General features: G+C 45.7%; 1 protein-coding gene across 1 annotated transcript in view; it reads left to right on the plus strand.

Annotated features, from left to right (window-relative positions):
• Positions 1-19,136, plus strand: part of itsn1 (intersectin 1 (SH3 domain protein)) — a 37,680-nt gene that overhangs the window by 4,925 nt on the left and 13,619 nt on the right. The window contains exons 2-30 of the mRNA XM_079168873.1: positions 712-773; positions 1,649-1,741; positions 2,323-2,386; positions 2,488-2,648; positions 3,104-3,277; positions 4,370-4,433; positions 4,709-4,809; positions 4,922-4,985; positions 5,081-5,218; positions 5,355-5,443; positions 5,891-6,030; positions 6,294-6,416; positions 6,674-6,823; positions 7,035-7,175; positions 7,334-7,421; positions 7,678-7,817; positions 9,995-10,078; positions 13,529-13,665; positions 13,757-14,061; positions 14,462-14,889; positions 16,361-16,602; positions 16,749-16,923; positions 17,021-17,107; positions 17,319-17,467; positions 17,598-17,677; positions 17,767-17,939; positions 18,036-18,081; positions 18,255-18,376; positions 18,539-18,674. Coding sequence (XP_079024999.1) covers positions 746-773; positions 1,649-1,741; positions 2,323-2,386; positions 2,488-2,648; positions 3,104-3,277; positions 4,370-4,433; positions 4,709-4,809; positions 4,922-4,985; positions 5,081-5,218; positions 5,355-5,443; positions 5,891-6,030; positions 6,294-6,416; positions 6,674-6,823; positions 7,035-7,175; positions 7,334-7,421; positions 7,678-7,817; positions 9,995-10,078; positions 13,529-13,665; positions 13,757-14,061; positions 14,462-14,889; positions 16,361-16,602; positions 16,749-16,923; positions 17,021-17,107; positions 17,319-17,467; positions 17,598-17,677; positions 17,767-17,939; positions 18,036-18,081; positions 18,255-18,376; positions 18,539-18,674 — 3,922 coding nt within the window. The 5' untranslated portion in view covers positions 712-745. The remainder of the gene's footprint in view (positions 1-711; positions 774-1,648; positions 1,742-2,322; positions 2,387-2,487; positions 2,649-3,103; positions 3,278-4,369; positions 4,434-4,708; positions 4,810-4,921; positions 4,986-5,080; positions 5,219-5,354; positions 5,444-5,890; positions 6,031-6,293; positions 6,417-6,673; positions 6,824-7,034; positions 7,176-7,333; positions 7,422-7,677; positions 7,818-9,994; positions 10,079-13,528; positions 13,666-13,756; positions 14,062-14,461; positions 14,890-16,360; positions 16,603-16,748; positions 16,924-17,020; positions 17,108-17,318; positions 17,468-17,597; positions 17,678-17,766; positions 17,940-18,035; positions 18,082-18,254; positions 18,377-18,538; positions 18,675-19,136) is intronic.

Consider the following 19,136-nt stretch of genomic DNA (forward strand, 5'->3'; position numbering starts at 1 on the left):
TCACCGAGTCCTTGTCTGTTACAATGTGTGTCAGATAATATTATTATTATTATGGGCTGTCTGCTGGCCAGAGGGAGGCAGGTCTGGATGTGATTAACATACTTTTCACTGGGCCAGAGGTCTGTGTTACTGGGAGGGTGAACACTTTATATACCTCATATTTCTGTAAACAAATTAAAAAATATAGTTAAAAAATGAAGTAAATTCTAATAAAAGTAGTAAAGATCCGTCACTCAGATGTTTATTATAGCAGCTAAATTGCTGAGTTTGCAGTAATTTACCTTCTTCGGTGTGTTGTAGATGTTTCTTCTAACAAACATTGCACATCTGCAGACAAACCCATCATTTGAAATTCGCTACATCCGTTATTCAGAACTCCTGTTTATGTATTTGTGTGTGCATCCATCATTGCATCCAAACAGGAACCACAATGGCTCACTGGGCAAAGTTCTACAAATTCACCAGCGTCAGCAGAGTGGAATATAATTTCCTCTCACCGAGTCTATCTGCTCCATCAGCACCTTTGGCAGGTGACCACACATGATTTGGTCTTTTTAATACGCCGTGTACTGAAGCGTCTTTGTGCCTCTCCGGTAAAATGTTCCTGAAGTGGTTTGCGATACTAAATAATTTGTTTTATTGCTGCATTACCGAGCTATTAAATATTGAATGAGATTGATGAGATAAACACTTGTGAATGTGTTGTTTCAGGTGTTGTGCGGTGCTGAAGAAGACTGAGTGAACCATGGCACAGTTCCCCACCACATTCACAGGTCAGTATGTGTGTGACGGGGATGAAACGTGGGGTTAGTGACGGTTGCTGTTTATATTTTACCCTCAGAGTGGAGAGCCAAGATGGCAGCACTTTGCTCCTTTTAATCCACAACGATAATATTCCACAAGTGCATTTAGAAGACACTCCCTCTCGTTGCTGTCGATGAGAGACTGGATACAGACAGATGTCCCATCAGGAGGACGACTAACAGATGGACACAAAGGCAGACAGTTTGAGATTTGTTCAGACTGTAAACAGATGTGTAACTGTTAGCTGGAACATGATTGTTGGCTGGATGAGGACCAGCCACACATTGTTTAACAGCTGGTGCATGAAGAGAGGAACTCCAACAACTGAGGCTGGATGAGTGCATCACAGCTTAAGTGTTGTATCATATTGATACTGTTAATGTAGAGTATCTATATATAGATATATATATATATATATATATATATATATATATATATATATATATATATGGAAACTGGGCGATTAGTAGAGCAGAGAGGCAAAAAGACAAGCTAATTACTTAATAAGGCCACTGAACCATCGCCATCAGTTATGAGTCTTATTAAATTAGCATGTTAGTGAATCAGAGACTTGCTCGCCGTGCACCGGGCTTTCTAAGGAAAGACAAAGGTCTCTTAGCCACCCGTCCACTCGTCCATACGGTCTTTCCTCATCGGTTTCCCAAGAGTTGACACTCAAGTGTCATCTAATAGGAATCTTCTGACAGGAAGTGAAACTCACATTCTTCTCATTCCTCTCTTTTCTCCCTCTGTTGGTGTCTGGCTTTGTGTGTGTGCGCGTGTGTGTGTGCGCGTGTGCGTGTGCGTGTGCGTGTGCGTGTGTGTGTGTGTGTGTGTGTGTTAGGTCCAGATGTGTTCCTGATCTCCGTGGATGAGAGAGCCAAACATGATCAGCAGTTTCTCAGCCTCTCTCCGACTGCCGGGGGTTACATCACAGGTAACGGTCTCTCTCTCTCTTTTTCTCTCTGTCTCTCTCTCTCTGTCTCTCTCTCTGTCTCTCTCTCTCTCTCTCTCTGTCTCTCTCACCTCCACACCCTTACAGTGTAAGGTGAGATGAGGACATGAAGGTCCTGTCCCCGTCGTCTGTGTGTCGTTCAGCACATTCACAGCTAACAATTATCTTGATTGTGATCCAGTTGTTTTCTTGATCAATCCATTTCAGAAAATGGTGAATAAAGCCCAAGTTAGTATATATTTCAATTGTATGTTTGGTCTAACAGCCCGACACCTAAACATTGTCTGTTTCATAGAAGACTAAAAGACTGTTCGACTTAAACTATCAAAAATGTTGCTGATTAATATTTTGTCTGGCGGCTGATTAATCGACTAATCCTTTTAAGTTAACATCACCTGATGGCATCGTTTAAATGGTTGTATTAGCTGGTGGAAACGTGAAGATGAGATCTAATACTTCTGTATTGTTAAATGGGCTCTGGCGTTCTCCACGTGATCTAAAGTGGCCTTTCCTTTTTGGATTTGTCCTGTGATCTCACTTCCTGTTTCTGTTTGTCCGTCAAGGCGACCAAGCCAGGAACTTCTTCCTTCAGTCGGGTCTGCCCCCCCCCATCCTGGCCCAAATCTGGTGAGTCACACAGGCAGGAAGTTTCTACTAGCTCACCGACCGACGGACATCGTCTCGTAGCATCGTTCTTTAAACGTTTCCTCTGTGGACCTTTTTTGAAGGGCTCTGGCTGACATGAACAGCGATGGTCGTATGGACATCCACGAGTTCTCCATCGCCATGAAGCTCATCAAGCTGAAGCTCCAGGGTCACCCTCTGCCCCCCCAGCTTCCCCCCAGCATGAAACAAGCCGCGCTGGCTTTACCCCCACAGAGCGGCTTTGGTGAGACACGGACACAATCGCACAACGTGTTGGCATTGCATCGACATGATTACTGTAGAAACTAACAACAATGATCGTTGTATTTCGTCCTTCCTGATGATCTCTGCTGCTAAGTTAATACAGAAGAACCTCTGCACACAGTTTAATGTAATAACAGAGATATAATCTTTTGCTATTGTTTCATGTGACAACTGCTTCTCCTGTGGTAGGCTGTGGTAAAACTGTGTGTACTGGTAAAAACACTGCGGATGTATTTGGACATTTAGGAAACGCTTGCTCACTCTCTCTGTGTGCTTCACCTTCGAGGCTGATCAATAAAGTTGTAAAGAGTCATAAAGCTCCTCTCCTTCAGCTTGCACTTTGGTTCTCGCCCCCCATTTACTAGTTAGAAAACATAATGTGTACTTCGGCACTAGAGGGGTATTAAAAGTACTCTGATCTGTGCTTTCCTCCAGGTATGCCCCCCATGCCCCCGATGCCTCCCATCTCGGCCCCTCCACTCCCCCTGCCTCCCCTCCCCGTCGGCGTGTCCCCCCCACTCGTCTCGTCTGCCCCTCCTCCCCTCCCACCGCCCATCGCCAACGGAGCCCCTCCCACAGGCATGATGCAGCCCATCTCAGGCTTCTCAGGTATTTATGTTGTGCGTTTGGTCCTAAAACGTCTCATTTCTAAGCTGAATAAACACGTTTATATTCACTGTTATATGTCTGTGTGACGGATTGGCTCGTCTTAGTAGCAGGTTATTGTTTTATAGTTAAGTTAGAACTTTTTAAGGAGAGGTAACGAATCAGCTTTGAATTCAATGTTTGCTTCTTTTTATCCCAAACTCAGAAAGAGACGGAGAAGAAACGCACACATATAAAATACTAAAGTAAATCATTTGAGATAAAATTGGGAAGGATGCTCAATGTACTCACTTGAAAGAAACGGATACATTGAGAATCAGTTTGGGTCCAGAGATATGAGATGATAAGCTGCCAAAAGGGCGGCGGCCTCAGCAAGAGGGGCCCGGGTTCGATTCCCGGGCTGGAAGGCGTTAGCATGTTCTTCCCGTGTCAGCGTGGGTTCTCTCCGGGTTCTCCGGCTTCCTCCCACAGTCCAAAGACATGATTGATTACTCTGGGTAGGTAAGAGGTTAGAGTGTGAATGGTTCTCTGTTCCTGCAATTAGCGTTCGCCCAATGTCAGCTGGGATCGGCTCCAGCAACCCTGATCTTCACCAGAGTTAAAGAGTTAACCCGCTTCTTCCCACCCTTCTTCTGTCAAGCTCCTTTTTTCCAATTACCCCTAACCAGCGCAAGAGAGGCCGCACCCGAGGATGATGAATTTAATCGTGTCATATACAAGCGCACCTTAGGGAGAGAAAGTACCTCAATGACGAGAGAGCCCTCTGGAAGCTGAGGTGTAAAATATGTGCAGAGGAGCATAATCACGAGCTTGAAAAGAGCAGAACAAATGAAATCGGGGTAAATTATACTCAACGCGGAGATCCTTCAAAATGGCAAATGAGCCTGCTAAATATTAATGTGAGGAACGAGTCGTCTCTCTCTCTCTCTATGAAGTTACATTTCAATAAGCTGCATGGGGGTTTGGGCAGAAAGTACAGCTGGGTTTCCATGTGTTTGGGATGACATGAAGTCAAAAGAGACACAGACCAGAGACTTGACTGAACTTAATGTAACCACAGCCTCAGACTACAATCTACTGTTCTGTCTCTCTCAGCTCCCTCGTCGTTTAATCGTTCCAGTAACAAGTTGCAGAAGGGGCCGTCCGTGGACGTTGCCAGGTAGGACACATCAGAAATGTTTGCACCATTTTGCCTTATAAATATATACTAAAATGAGCAAATTTGTGTTAAAAGAAAATAGAAAAACCCTGTTGTTTCTCTTTTTACTCTGCTAATTTGTCTTTCGGCCTTTTTGCATCGAGTTAATATATACTTAGGTCGTACACTTAAACCACTCAAGGAGCTAAGGGCTATATTGAATGTGCATAGTAGACTGTATGTGTTTATTTTAAAGTCGCTCCACTGATCTCTGTTCTGTCGGTTGCTCGTCACAGCGTTCAGCCGCCCTGTGATTGGGCGGTTCCTCAGTCCTCCAGGCTCAAGTACAGACAGCTTTTTAACTCCCATGACAAGATGATGAGTGGACACCTCACAGGTACACACACACACACACACACACACACACACACACTGATATGTCATTATTTGTGATGATATTTCTCTAATGTTTGCCACAATATTGAATGTGTTTGGCTTCTCTCTCTCAGGTCCTCAGGCTCGCACTATCCTGATGCAGTCCAGTCTCCCTCAGGGCCAGCTGGCCACGATATGGTCAGTACATTGACATTCGACCATTTAATCTTCTGCACACGAAGAAGACATTAGTCCTTACAGTACTTCATCTGTTTCATTCCTTTCCCCTTCAGGAGTCTCTCCGATATCGACCAGGATGGAAAGCTAACAGCGGAGGAGTTCATCTTAGCCATGCACCTCATAGATATGGCGATGTCAGGTTTACCGCTGCCCCCTGTGTTACCACCAGATTACCTCCCACCCACATTCAGGTAAATACTGTCGTACGCCGTCGCTGCCATAAATACTTGTGTGTATCGATTCAACAGCAGTTTGTTTTTTAATAATAATGGGAATGCTGAACCTGAACGTCTGTGTTGATAATTTGTGTATTTGTGTGTCTTAAAGGCGCGTGCGGAGTGACAGCGTTCAGTCGGACCAGAAGAGCGTCCAGGAGGAGGTGGAGGAGGAGGCGGAGAGCAGCCAGAGACTACCAGGTGATTGGTCATTTCATCATGTTACTGCTCAAACTGGGACTACGTTTGCTTCAAGACCCGGCTTTGATTTTTGATAAACAAGAATGCGTCAACAAACTGCCAAACTGTTCCCAGAGAAACTTCTGCAATTGTTGTTTTTGTTATCGGTCAGCTGCCTACGTACCATGAAACTGCTTCTTCCAATCCAAATCCACTTTCACTTCCAGTCACTTTCTATCAGCTCCATGTGAAATACAGCAGAATACTCATTCACACGTTGTGGTCTTGTCCCTCTCTTGCCCCTTTCTGGAAATATGTAATTGCAAAACGTTCTCAAGTTGCTGCAATAAAGCAGAATCGTGAATGTTTACTTCTTGGTGCTTAAGCAGGGCCAGAAACATGACACCATGTTGTTGGTTCTTTAACTACCGTTTGTTGTTTACGCTCCCTCCCGTTGTGTCTTCTCAGTGACGTTCGAGGACAAGAAGAGGGAGAACTTTGAGCGAGGAAACCTGGAGCTGGAGAAGAGACGTCAGGCTCTGCAGGAGCTGCAGAGGAAAGAGCAGGAGAGGCTGGCTACGCTGGAGAGGGAGGAGCAGGACAGAAAGGTAGACTCCTTTGACTGTGTTAGTTTCTCATCTCATCACTGTGGGCCTTCAGAATTTGAATTGGCTACGGCTGATGGCTCGTGCATCAGGCTGTCAAATATTTGCATTTATAACAGCCACAGTCCTTTCACTGTATCAGCCACAGTGTACCATGTCAGTAAATTATTTATCTTTACGGCAAGTGTTGAAACTAGGAGGAAATGAAAGTGCATCGGGGTGAACCCGTAACAAACAAATAAGAGTCGTTTGTGTTTGTTTTTCAGGAGCGCGAGCGTCTGGAGCAGGAGAGGAGACGACAACACGAGTTAGAAAGACAACTGGAGAGACAGAGAGAGCTGGAGAGGCAGAGAGAGGAGGAGAGGCGCAAAGAGATAGAGAGGAGAGAGGTATGAAGGAGAAGACATGATTACCAGGTTTCTGCATTTTAATTGGAAGAGTTATGCTCGAGTTGACGATTAACTGCTGCAGGCGTGTAATTACGTCTGCTGCAGACAACTTCAAGACCTTTCACTGCCCTCTTTGAATCTCAGCTCTTACAGTGAAGAGGTGGCTGTAGTGTGTAATATATGAATGTAATTTCCAATCTTTTGCGATACTGTTCTCTGAGCTGTAACGTTCCGTCGCGTGTGTTCGGTCCGTCCAGGCTGCAAAGCGTGAATTAGAGCGTCAGCGTCAGTTGGAGTGGGAGCGTCAACGTCGCCAGGAGCTTCTGACTCAAAGGAACCGAGAGCAGGAGAGCATAGTGCTGCTCAAAGCCAGGAAGAAGACCCTGGAGTTTGAGCTGGAGGCTCTGGTAATCAAACATGCGCACCCACACCTAGTAACACAAGCACACTGTGAGCTAACCCAGCTAACTGTGTTGGTTTGTGTGACAATGAAAAGCCAAAAGCAATCAGCTAATGCCAACAGGAAGAACGGAACAGCTATACCAACAAATCACCTCATACTTTGCACACCAGCAGAAACGTAATATCATGTTCCTCTCTCTCGTTCCCATCCTCCAGAATGATAAGAAGTCCCAGTTGGAGGGCAAGCTGAAGGATGTTCGGTATCGTCTGTCGGCTCAGCGGAGAGAGGTGGAGCAGACCAACCTGACCAGAGAAACGCGCATCGCTGAAATCACCCTGCTCCAACAGCAGCTGCAGGTACGCCAAACAGAATGAGTTCATGTTCATTCCTGCAGCCATTCATCCAACAAACACACACGTTCATAGACACCGTAGAATGTGTTCACGTAGTACAATTGTGAAAATAAACAGAAAAGGGGAATTGGGTGTTGATGTGACTTGATGTTTGTCTGCAGGACTCCCAGCAGTGGTTGGGGAGGCTAATTCCTGATAAACAATGTCTCAACGACCAGCTGAATCAGGTTCAACAGAACAGTCTGCATCGTGAGTACTCCTCAAACTAAACTTTTGAATTCACAGTAGCTCAAACTTTCTGGTTTTAATATATGAATTTCCTTTAAAGGATGAGTGTAATATAAACATATTGTTGTCGTGTTTTTCTAAGCTAATGTCTCGTTAACTGAGTCTCTTGTTACCACAATGTACTGTCGCACGGTCAATTCTATAACTAACTAATTCAATGCATTTTCTCTGTGACTTATTGACCTAAAAGGATCTCCCGCTGTCTGCGTGTCTTCAGGTGACAGCCTGTCGTCCCTGCAGAGGGCCGTGGAGCAGAAGGAGACGAGCAGACAGCAGCTCAGAGAGCAGCTCGACGCGGTGGAGAGAGAGACGAGGGCCAAGCTGCTGGAAATAGACGCGTTCAATACCCAGCTGAAGGTAAACCGCTCGTTAACTGACACATTAATACAGCACACGGAGGAAAGGTCAGGTCTATACTAATAGATTATTAAGGTAAATACTCAACTAAGAGTCTACCTGTACTAGAGTAGACTGGTTAGCGTACATACAAGCTGTCCTTAAACAGCAGATCAAGTGTTAAAAGACTTTCGAGGGTTACCCAACAAGCTTTAAAGATGTCCCTGCTCTTGATTTATTTGCTCTCTTGTATTGTTTTTTTAATCTAAAGTAAAGCTCAAAGTCAAACTTAATCTGACAAAGCATTCAAGTGGAAGTGCACTCCTGGTATTTTCATAAAGGTGGGAGGATAGTAACTTGTCTCTGCCGAGTCCTTTGAGAATAGAGCTCTAAGTGAGCGACACTAAATCTATACGAGGGTCTCAGGTTACAAATGTTTGGAACTGGACACTAAAAGTACAGAAAATTCAATACAACAGTTTGATGCACAGTTGCAGATTGTTTTTTTTTTGTTGTGTTCATGTAGCATAAAAATGCTAATCAGTTTAATGATACTTACGCTTGCTAACGCAGTAATATCTGTGCTGAACGAAACATCATCAAAGCATTAGTTTGTTGTTGTGACTGTAGCTTCAAATCACGTCCCGTCCCTCGTGATCCCATCCTCACACTAGCTGATATAATCACAATGTTCATGTTTATCTGACGACAGTATCCGTGTTCGTGTTGATGTTGGTGTGTCACTGTGTGGATTGCTGTGGTTTTGGAGAGAGCTAGCTGTGCACAGGAACACTGCGCGGTTTCCCAGACAGCTGCTTCATGTAGCAACAATTTACTGCTGAGTGAGGAAGATGTGGGCGTTTTATTCCTTTTTTAAAAGGTGCAATGTGTATGCGATATGACCAGTTTAAAACCTCCAAAACATGACTTCACCTTATCAACAGAGTGTTAAAGGGTTGGACGTGTCTGTGTTGTGTTGCAGACATATCGACTGAAACGAGCACGCTCACCCGGCGTGTCTTGTTTTACCGCTTTTACCTCGAGAGGTGATGAGTCACTGTAGCGTCCATCTGTCCTCAGGCTAACACGAGAGGACGAAGAGGGTTTGTCAATCACGTTGAAAGTACAACTACCATGTATGTCACGTGTTTGATAGTTTATTTATTGGATTTAATCCAAAGTGGCAGAAAAACAGAAAACAGCTCCGCTGACGGAAGGTTCGTTTCCCGGGAGCTGGCGCGCGCTCTCCTCCAGAGAAAGTAGACTTCTGGTGGCAGGTGGAAGCGATAATATGAGTCATTTACTCGCTTCTGCCACTTTGGATTAAATCCAATAAACAAACCGTACAACCGTACAACCGTGCAACCGTGGTTAGTAGCACAGTAAACACACAGGTGGCTATTGTAAACTAAAGGTCACATGAGAAGACGATAAGATAGCCGTCTTATTTTGACCAGCTCTGAGTTTCAGCATCACTTTTACGAATCCTTGATGTTAGATTTTAAAGACCGTAGTAGAGGAGAGATGCTGACCCCTATGTGTTTGTAGCACGTGGCCAGATATTACACATTGTACCTTTTTTTTAATGGTGGGAGCTCAGCACTGTGTTTATGTTTCCTAGAGCACCTTTTGTTCCAGAGAGAGAGCAGAATCAGTCCTGTGGTCTGTTCCAGCGAGGAGGACAGGACAAGGAGAAACCAGAGACAACCCAGACCTCAATAAATAGATTTTTCTAACGTCTAATCTAATGAAGTTCTCAGTCTTATTCAGTGTAGTCGACATAACAGTGGTTAGAGAAAGTGGCGAAAAGCCAAAACCAGCAGCGCTGGATACCAGTTTCCTGTCTCAGTGGTGGGATTCTTTGCAAAACAGAGCCGCAGACCCACTTAGATGTGAACAATGTCTTGACTATACTGCCGTCCACCTTCCTTTCTACACCACTTCCTCTCCCCAAAATCTCCTCTGGTCACACTGCTGTGCCTCCTCTGTCCTCCAATGCTCCTTCTGTCTTCTTCCTAAATCTACTCGCTGTCCTCCTCCTCTTGTCTCCTTCCTGCTTCTTCACCTCTTGCCTTCGTTCTCTTCCGATCATATTCTTTGTTTAATAATCCACATGATGAAACCCTTCCTTCTATATTTTTCTACTTCTTTTTATATTTATCTCCTACACTGGCCTTTTGCTCCCTTGCCCATGCCAGTCTCTGTGTGAGTTCTATGCCAACCACTGTGCCAGGATAGAAGCCCTGCGACGCCAGCTTCAGGACGAACAGAGAGGGAGACAGGTAGAGCACACTGCCACTGCTGGACCGGGGTGGTACTGCAGCTGGGAATTCACTCTTGTCAAGTAAAAATAATCATGTGATGAACACACTGCCTCTAATGGCCGACCCGGAGTGCAGAGCATACCTGCACTGCCGGGCTATTTGAGAAACAAGTGAAACATAACACACCCTGTTGTCAGACTAACTTGCATCCGTAAAGTATTTAAGTAAGTCGTAAATTCAACTGTCTTCATTACTAACTTAAAACCCTAGTTAACACATAAAGAAACTAAACTATTATCGACTATCCAATACATACAAGTCAGTGACATAAACTAACTCGGCTTCTTGCACACTGCTCTAAATAATATGACAAACTGGGCTGTTGCCAACTTCAGTGTGTTTTTGTTAACACTGGCTTCACTTAACAGTTGTAACAGCACATTGCTCCTCCCAGTGAGTCACAGGAGCCTCTCCTTGCATGAGTCAAGGCCTTATCATGACCTTTCTCTCTCTCTCTCTCGTTTGTTTAATCTCTACTGAGAGAAAATCACCAGATCTATGTCAGGGATTCAAAAATATGTATTCCAGTAATTAGGAAGCAGTTAGAAATGAATTGGGATCCTGATCTGACTGCTGAATGCACAAGACAGCAAGTAACCAGCATAACCTGCTAACTGCTGTTGTGTCTAATATTGTAATTTCATATATAAAGTTATTTTACAGTATGTGAGATGGTACTAACAAAGGTAGCTACCAAGAGGACTTATAGTGTCCCATGAGTTCTTAATCACATTCTACATGCAGAGAAACAGACAAATAACTCCCAACAGAATGCGTAGATATGGTCTGGAACACTAACTTTCAGTGTGTGTGTGTGTGTGTGTGTGTGTGTGTGTATATGTGTGTTTCAGTGCCAGGAGCAGGGACAGCTTCAGGAGTGTGTGTCAGCCGTCAGGGTGTGTCTGGCTCGGCTAGACTACGTTATACAGGTCCACACATCCACCCAGCCTCCCTTCCTGTCCCCTCTATCTCTCGGTTCCTCCCTTCTTTGCTCTTTTCTTTATCTTTCTTCATTCCTTTCTTGAATCACCTTCTCTTTCCTTCACCTTCTCTTTCACCCTCTTCTCATTATTATCCCTTCTCTCCTCCCCTCGTCCCCTAAAATATTTAGCTTCTAGCTTCCTCCTCTTTGCCAGGCCGGTGTTAGCTCGCTACGTAGCCAGCCAGCTAACTTTGCTCCCATTGTTAACGCTGTACGCAGTCGTCATGCTAAACTAGCGGGCGTGCTAGGTTAGCAGGTGCGCTAGATTAGGTGACTTTGTGACCACTGCTAGATTACCACTGTACTGTCATGCTACTGCCTGTGTGCTACTACCAGAGGATGTTTCAGCCAGACTAGTAGACGCTCGTACACATGTATGAGGCTCACATGCAGATACACTACAATCTGAGTTTGGTACGCTGGCCTTTACTTTGGATGAATGTGTGTCTGTTGGCATGCTCTCATGTTTCAGATGGAGTCGGTGTTCTCTGAATCTCTCTTCAGGGTTTTGCTTGTTTCTGAAGGTTTTCCTTCACGCTGGTTGTTTGGCTGAAACACGACAGCTGTTTTGTGTTGTTATAGTAACAAGAGTGTTCTAATGGCACAGCTGGTTGTCATGACTACACAGAACTGCATCCCCCCCCCCCCCTTTTTTTTGTGTGCTTATTCCTAACGCTTCCCTCAAACATACCGTGCCTCGTGCAAGCTCCGCCCCCAACACCATGGCCGGTGTACTCGACTATAAGTAACTGTAACACAGCAATCAGCCACCTCTATTCGTTTATGTCCAAGTACACACATTAAAACACTTACCAATCCTACAGGCACACAATTTAAAGCTTACTCCCATACAGCCAGCAAGACCACCTTAGCATCGAACTCTCTGTCAGTATTCCTAGTAGCTGATTGGCTCCTGACACATGCTGTCCAATCAAAAGAGAGCGCGCTGCTGCGGTTGAACTCCACATGAACTCCAAAAACCCTCCGAACAGCTGGAGCCGCTCAAAGATGGCCCCTCCTCCCCGGGCTCAACGAACTTTTGTCAGCTTGGCGTTTCAACTCGCTGTACTTGCATCTTTTCAGTGCTGTGTGCGCCATTTTAGTAGCTTCCTCTTGGATCATGTGTGCTTACGATCTGGCACCTGGTCGCTACGTTTTAATAAGAGATTTTTAAAGACGTCCAGGCAGAGGGCAGATACAGACACCGCCACACACAGTGATGATTGAGAGAGTGATTATTTTTGTGCTAGTCTATACATGTTTTTGGAGGAAAGTACTACTCATTGTGCCTTAAAGGTATTTTTTTCACCGACATAAAAAACTACTTTGAAAATGTATTTATAATTTAGTTTACAACAATCCCCAAACTCGACCCTTTCCCTAACCCAGAAGACATGATTGGTACGTCTTTGTTTACATCTTTGTTTGCCAAGTAGTTTGCAGCAGTCATTGAGATGTTAGTCTCAGGTCCACACAACATCCTGAGCAGCTCAAGAGTCAGACAAGGAGAAACACAAACTGCACTGAACACACAAGAGAAAGAGAGGGATGAGAGGACCACAGCTAGCAATGGTGTTGACCACCTGCAGTAGATGTGTTTTCTCGCATTCAAAGCGTTAAAGGGACAAACTTGGCAATGGGGCAATTTCTTTTGTTTGTTCGTCGTTCTTTGTTTATTTCCTGGCTAACTTAAATCCTTCTCGTAGAGCTCAAATTCAACTAAGAAAGGCTAAACCTGCACAAATACAAAAAAAGAAACAAAGGGTGAAATGCACCCTTAACTGCGCTGCCGAGTGTACGTACTGCATGAATTAAAATGAGTTGATATGCAAACATTTGGCGCAAAATTGGCCCCATTCTATGCCAATGAGCCTCGTTGCAAAAAACTGAAAGTTTGTAACTGGAGCGCATTCATAAGGAGTGTCTGCTCAGACTCATTTATTTTGGAAGGCACTGACAGGATGCAATGACCATTTGTGTCATGAAAAATAATTAAATAAAGCCCCCTTTTTTATGGCCGTGTTTGCTCTGTAATATCATTAGCGCGGTATTTTATTTGTGGGGAAATGGGAAATTTAGACGGGGGCAGATGGCGGTTGCAAACGATCAGCGGACGCGATCCATTCTCCGTGAAGTCGCCCCTCAGTCTGCTGTTGATGTCGTGCATCACAGGACAGATTTGCAGCATCTTTAAGCAGCAGCGAAGAGTCCTCGATCGGCTCCAAAAGCAATGAGCTGCTCCCCAACCTGGTCTTAAAAGAAGGGGCGGAGCTTGCCTTGTTCACCTGACTAATACATACATGCTGCTGCTGCTGTTGATGTCGTTCGTTGTTTGTTGTCGGTGATAACCCGTAGCAGCCGGCCCTCTGACCCCACTTCCTCCTCCTCACCTCTGTTCCTTCCTGTAATCCAATCGTGCCTTGCAGGAGCTGAGGGAGATCCACATCCGGCAGCAGAGGCAGAAGCAGAGGGAGCTGGATGGAGATCCACACACACTGACACACACACACGCTCACATGCACACGCCGATCGAGAGGAAGTCTGCTGAGCTGCAGGACGGCAGGTGAGAATGAAACGCACTTGAATAATATCCGAGGCATTACACGACAATAGACGGGGTTAATTACTTCATACGGCGCTCTGCCTCTCATCAGGTTGTCAGAGGAGGAGGCCGTGTCCTGGAGGGATGAAGCTGCAAGCTCCGCCCCCAACGCCCCGAGCCCCCCCTCCATCTCTGCACCCCACGCCTGGCTGAACAGAGTGGCTCAGGAAGAGGAGGAGAGGAAGAGGAGAGGCATGGAGGATGAGGATGAAGAGGAGGAGGAGGAGGAGGATGAGGAGGGCAGAAGGGGAGCAGGATCGGCAGAAGAGAAGGAGGATGAAGGGAGAGGCAAGAAGGACATGCAGGAGAAGCTGAGCAAGCTGTTCAGCCAGCCGGCCGACCCCTGGGCTTCAACAGGTGTGTTACGACGGTTAGACGGTATGAACAGAGCACAAGATCCCAAACAAATCTGCAGAAATACATCCAATTACCTAAAGTGGCATCTTCACTTAATTCCAGAGGTTAAGCAAGAATTTAGGACACGTTAACAGGCAAGGGTCGGAGTTTATAAGTAAAGATTCTGTAAAAAACTCTGTAGTCCATAAAGGAAGAAATGGACTCCAGCACACTTTGAAATTTACAAATTTACACACTTTGAAATTTACAAATTTACACACTTTGAAATTTACAAATTTACAAATTTCAAAGTGGGGGAAAGAGTACACATCAGATGCTTTACTTATGTTAAAGAAATACCTTATTCTGTAAGTACGTGTTTATGTGTTTATTAAACTTTAGTTTCTCTGTTTATTTACAGGGGAAAAGGCTCCGGTACCACCGGGTCTGTTTGACCAAAAGGCCCCGGTACCACCCGGTCTGTTTGACCAGAAGGCTCCGGTACCACCCGGTCGGTTTGACCAGAAGGCCCCGGTACCACCCGGTCTGTTCGACCAGAAGGCTCCGGGACCACCCGGTCTGTTCGACCAGAAGGCCCCGGTACCACCCGGTCTGTTTGACCAGAAGGCACCGGTACCACCCGGTCTGTTCGACCAAAAGGCTCCGGTACCACCCGGTCTGTTCGACCAGAAGGCCCCGGTACCACCCGGTCTGTTCGACCAGAAGGCTCCCGTCAGTAGCTTCGACCAGCAGCAGCAGCCGGTGAAGGTGGTCTACTACAGAGCTCTGTATCCATTTGATGCCCGCAGCCACGACGAGATCAGTATCGCTCCCGGAGATGTGATCATGGTATGTAGTGCACACACTCGGTGCTCGTACACTCGCATCCTCCAGCTACAAACACACAGCAACACGAGGAGGAGGACGGGGGTGCAGACTTTGGTCGTGTGAGCATCTGCAGGTGCAATAGTGTCAGTTTGAGTAAAATGAGTTTACCCAAAATAACACAATTACTCTGTGTGAACAGACATTTTATTTATTGCCTGTTTAGTAGTGTGTGTGTGTGTGTGGGTGTGATTGTTTTATTAAAGCCTCCTGTGTGTCGTCGACTGTGTGTGTGCGTGCGTGCGTGCGTGTGTGTGTGTGTGTGTGTGTGTGTATTAACTGTTTCTTCTCTCCTCTGCTGTGCAACCCTGAAGGTGAAGGGGGAATGGGTAAGTTCTAGCCCCCGCCCAGTGTTGTGCCTCCACCAATCACAAGCCAGCTTTCCTTTGAACTCTCGCTGTCATTGGTTCATCTCATGTCATCTCCGTGTTCATTAATTTGCCAGTGAATGAACGTCTTTGGCTCTTTTTTTTATTTGTTAACCTAATCATTCTAATCAGATCTGTGAATGTTGTTTTGCTTTTATTTGTTTTCACGGTTTATGTGAAGAGTCATGAACGTGATTAACTGTGAGCGGAAAGCTTTGCGATGTTACACTTTACAGTCGGATTGCTCTGAATAAAATATTTGGTTGAGGACGGTCCTAAAATACATACAGAGTACTTCTCTGTCGACTACTTTGTGAAAACATACTTTGTCTCCATAAATATACTTCCACATGATTAAGATAACTTGTTGGATGTAAACCTGCCAAGTTTTACAACAAACAACATCAACAACATGTTGGAAAGAAATGAAAATACACTCAATATATTTTTTAATTGGTAGTGAAGGGCACAGCCACAGGTTTTCATCATGAGGTTATTTATAGAAGGAGAATCATTGATTAGATAGACGGATAATAAGAGCCTGTTGTAATGAGCCAGAACATTAACAGTTAACAAACGTCAAGTTTCTGTGTTTTGTCTCACTCAATTATGCACTAATTTGGTAATTCTGCTTCCTGGAATTCTGTTGTACCGTGAATCTGAACACACACACATCTCTATTGATTAGTGTCCCTTCCTAGATTCCTTTCCTTGCCTCCTCTGCTCGCATCTCCTGTGGGCGAGGCGCGAGGAGTCGAGGCAACCGGCGTTGAACAAACAACAGCCGTCATTTTAAAACGACAATAAATAAATATGACGCGGTGCACAGCTGCATCAGCTGTCCATTGTCACGGATGCCGAAAAGACTTCCGCAAAGGATACACCAGTGTGTCCTCGCTTATAGCCTCCCCAAGATGTGTTTTAGGAATCGGGACGTCGATCAAGATGAACCGCTTAGAACGATTTCCGGGTCACAAGCCCACAAAAATGGATAAATGAGAAGAGAGCCCTCTGTGTGTGCAGTCATGCTCCGGTGTTATCTTAATCCCGCCCCTCTGCTCTCACAGGTGGATGAATCCCAAACGGGGGAACCGGGTTGGCTGGGAGGAGAGCTCAGGGGCCGGACTGGTTGGTTTCCAGCCAATTACGCCGAACGGATACCGGACAGCGAAGCACCAATCAGCCTGCGTGCCACGGCCTCGGCCCCGCCCACCGCAGCCCGGCAGCCAATGTCCACGCCTCCCCCAGCTCCCGGACACGCCTCCTCCGCGTCCTCCGTCAACAGTAACTGGGCCGACTTCAGCACCACGTAAGTCCCGCTGGAGTCAATATAACGAGAAAGAAAACCTGTACTGTGCTGTTGATTGATTTACTATTCGCTCCGTTCCAATGTCGCCATTTTGAGTCTTGCATAAAGTCCATTTTTACTCCTCTAATATGTGAGTTTTCTTCCAGTTGGCCCTCCAACACAGCCAGTCAATCAGACAGCGAGGGGTGGGACGCGTGGCCGACCTCCTCGACCAATCAGAACCCTTCGCTCAGTGTTCCGTCAGCACAGTTACGACAACGCTCCGCCTTCACACCCGCTACGATGACCACAGGCTCCTCCCCTTCTCCCGTGCTGGGGCAGGTAGGAAACCTAACGAAACTCTAGAGGCGCTCATCTCTGTTTGTCTGTGAACATCTGAACCGACGGGTGTTGTTCTCTGTTATCTTCTGTGTGTCAGGGGGAGAAGGTCGAGGGTCTTCAGGCTCAGGCTTTGTATCCATGGAGAGCAAAGAAGGACAACCACCTCAACTTCAACAAAAACGAGGTACATGAGCCTTCAACGCACTCTTTTTGAGTTGTTGACTATTGTATCTTTGTCAATCAATCTGCATCTCGCTTCTGTTTTAGTTACATTTGTGTGTTTTTGACATATGACGGAGCTTCATTTGAAAACCTCAATAACGGCTTTGAATGCAAACAGAAAAAGACATTCGGTGAAGCCCCAACGGACGGTATTGTTGTTATTGTTGCTGCAGATCATAACCGTGTTGGAGCAGCAGGACATGTGGTGGTTAGGTGAGCTGCAGACCGGACAGAGAGGCTGGTTCCCCAAAAGTTACGTGAAGCTCATCTCTGCCACCATGACGCCGCCCCCTGGTGCCGCGCCGCGGATCAAAAACACCAGGTGGGTTCAAATGGTTGCATCAAGTCAGAACTTAAAAACACTGAATCGTGTTACTACAGCTGTCATCTCACATCATTTAATCCTCTCACAGGGAGTGTAAAGTATTGTTTTTTTCTTCCTTCTCTTCTAGTGAGTCTGGAGTATCAGAAAGCCCCCCCAATGGAAAACGTCCGTCCCCTTCCCCAACAAAACCCTCTGAGTCTGGAGAAGGTAACGCACGCAAGCGCCTACAGATGTATTTGTTTCTTTTTGAATGTTGGGTGAGTAATTGTCATTGACTCCGCCCCTTTTGTGTGCAGAGTACTTGGCCATGTACACCTACGAGAGCAGTGAACAGGGGGACCTGAGCTTCCAGCAAGGAGACGTGGTCATGGTCACCAGGAAAGAAGGGGATTGGTGGACGGGCATGGTCGGGGGCAAGACAGGCGTCTTTCCCTCCAATTATGTCAAACCACGAGACTCGGCCTCTGAGGTGAGAGCTCGGTCAGAACATGTGAGCTAAACCAGAACTCTGGATGTGTCTGAAGGTAAATATTCGTAATGATTGTTGTTTAAACTTTGTCTCTAGGGTTTGGGACCAGCAGGGAAGACGGGCAGCCTGGGTAAGAAACCAGGTGAGCCTTCAGTGACTCTATAATGCTGTCACTAGTTGTTTCAGTTCAATTTCAAAATGAAAGCCAAATACTGAACCTCATCCTCGTCTTCTCTCTCTCGCTCGCTCTCTCTCTCTCTCTCCCTCTCTCTCTCTCTCTCTCTCTCTCTCTCTCTCTCTCTCTCTCTCCATCAGAGATCGCTCAAGTGATCGCCCCCTACAGTGCCACAGGAGCAGAGCAGCTAACGTTAGCTCCAGGACAGCTCATCCTCATCAGGAAAAAAAACCCGGGGGGCTGGTGGGAGGGCGAGCTGCAGGTATACGAGCACAAACTCTTAATAACTCTTCATCGTGCAACATACACAGAGAGTTTGTTAATATCTAATAATTAAGTAGTTTTGATTTAGATTTGTACCTCTCTGTTGTATGTCATATTTGTTATGTGAGGACTCATGCGTCCTGTGTTCTGATTGGCTCAGGCTCGGGGGAAGAAGCGCCAGATTGGTTGGTTTCCGGCCAACTACGTGAAGCTGCTCAGTCCCAGCACCAGCAAGACGACGCCCACAGAGCCCACCCCTCCAAAACTGGTTACGGCCGGCACGGGTCCTCACACAGGTACTCTCACAAAATACACGCACCTGTACTGTCTTTAACATCCTGCAGCTGCCTCCGCAATACGCTGGGAAACACAATGAATCACAGGGTTCCTACGCAGTATGGAAAAATATTTATTGACCTTTTTCTGTTTTTTGTTATTTATGTATGACAAATGAATAACATTCCACTGTCTCAGCATTGCAGCTTGAATATAATGTTGTCTATTGAACTTGAATGGTTTAGGTGTTGGTTTGGTGATTTGAATGAGCCACGGTACTTAACTACAAACTTTTATTATTTAGCAACGTAACAGCAGAAGCTGCATCGTCAGAATGGAACAGACATGTTAACAGCTGGTTTAACTTTTATATACATAATAACAATCTAGCTATTTGTACTGTGAAATGTGGTGTTAAAACATCTCCCAAGACGTCCGGAATATATTTTTTTTAATTATTTTTAAATGGAAAAATGTGTAGG

This window comes from Pholis gunnellus (assembly GCF_910591455.1).
Source record: "Pholis gunnellus genome assembly, chromosome: 11".
NCBI classification, from domain to species: Eukaryota; Metazoa; Chordata; class Actinopteri; order Perciformes; family Pholidae; genus Pholis; species Pholis gunnellus.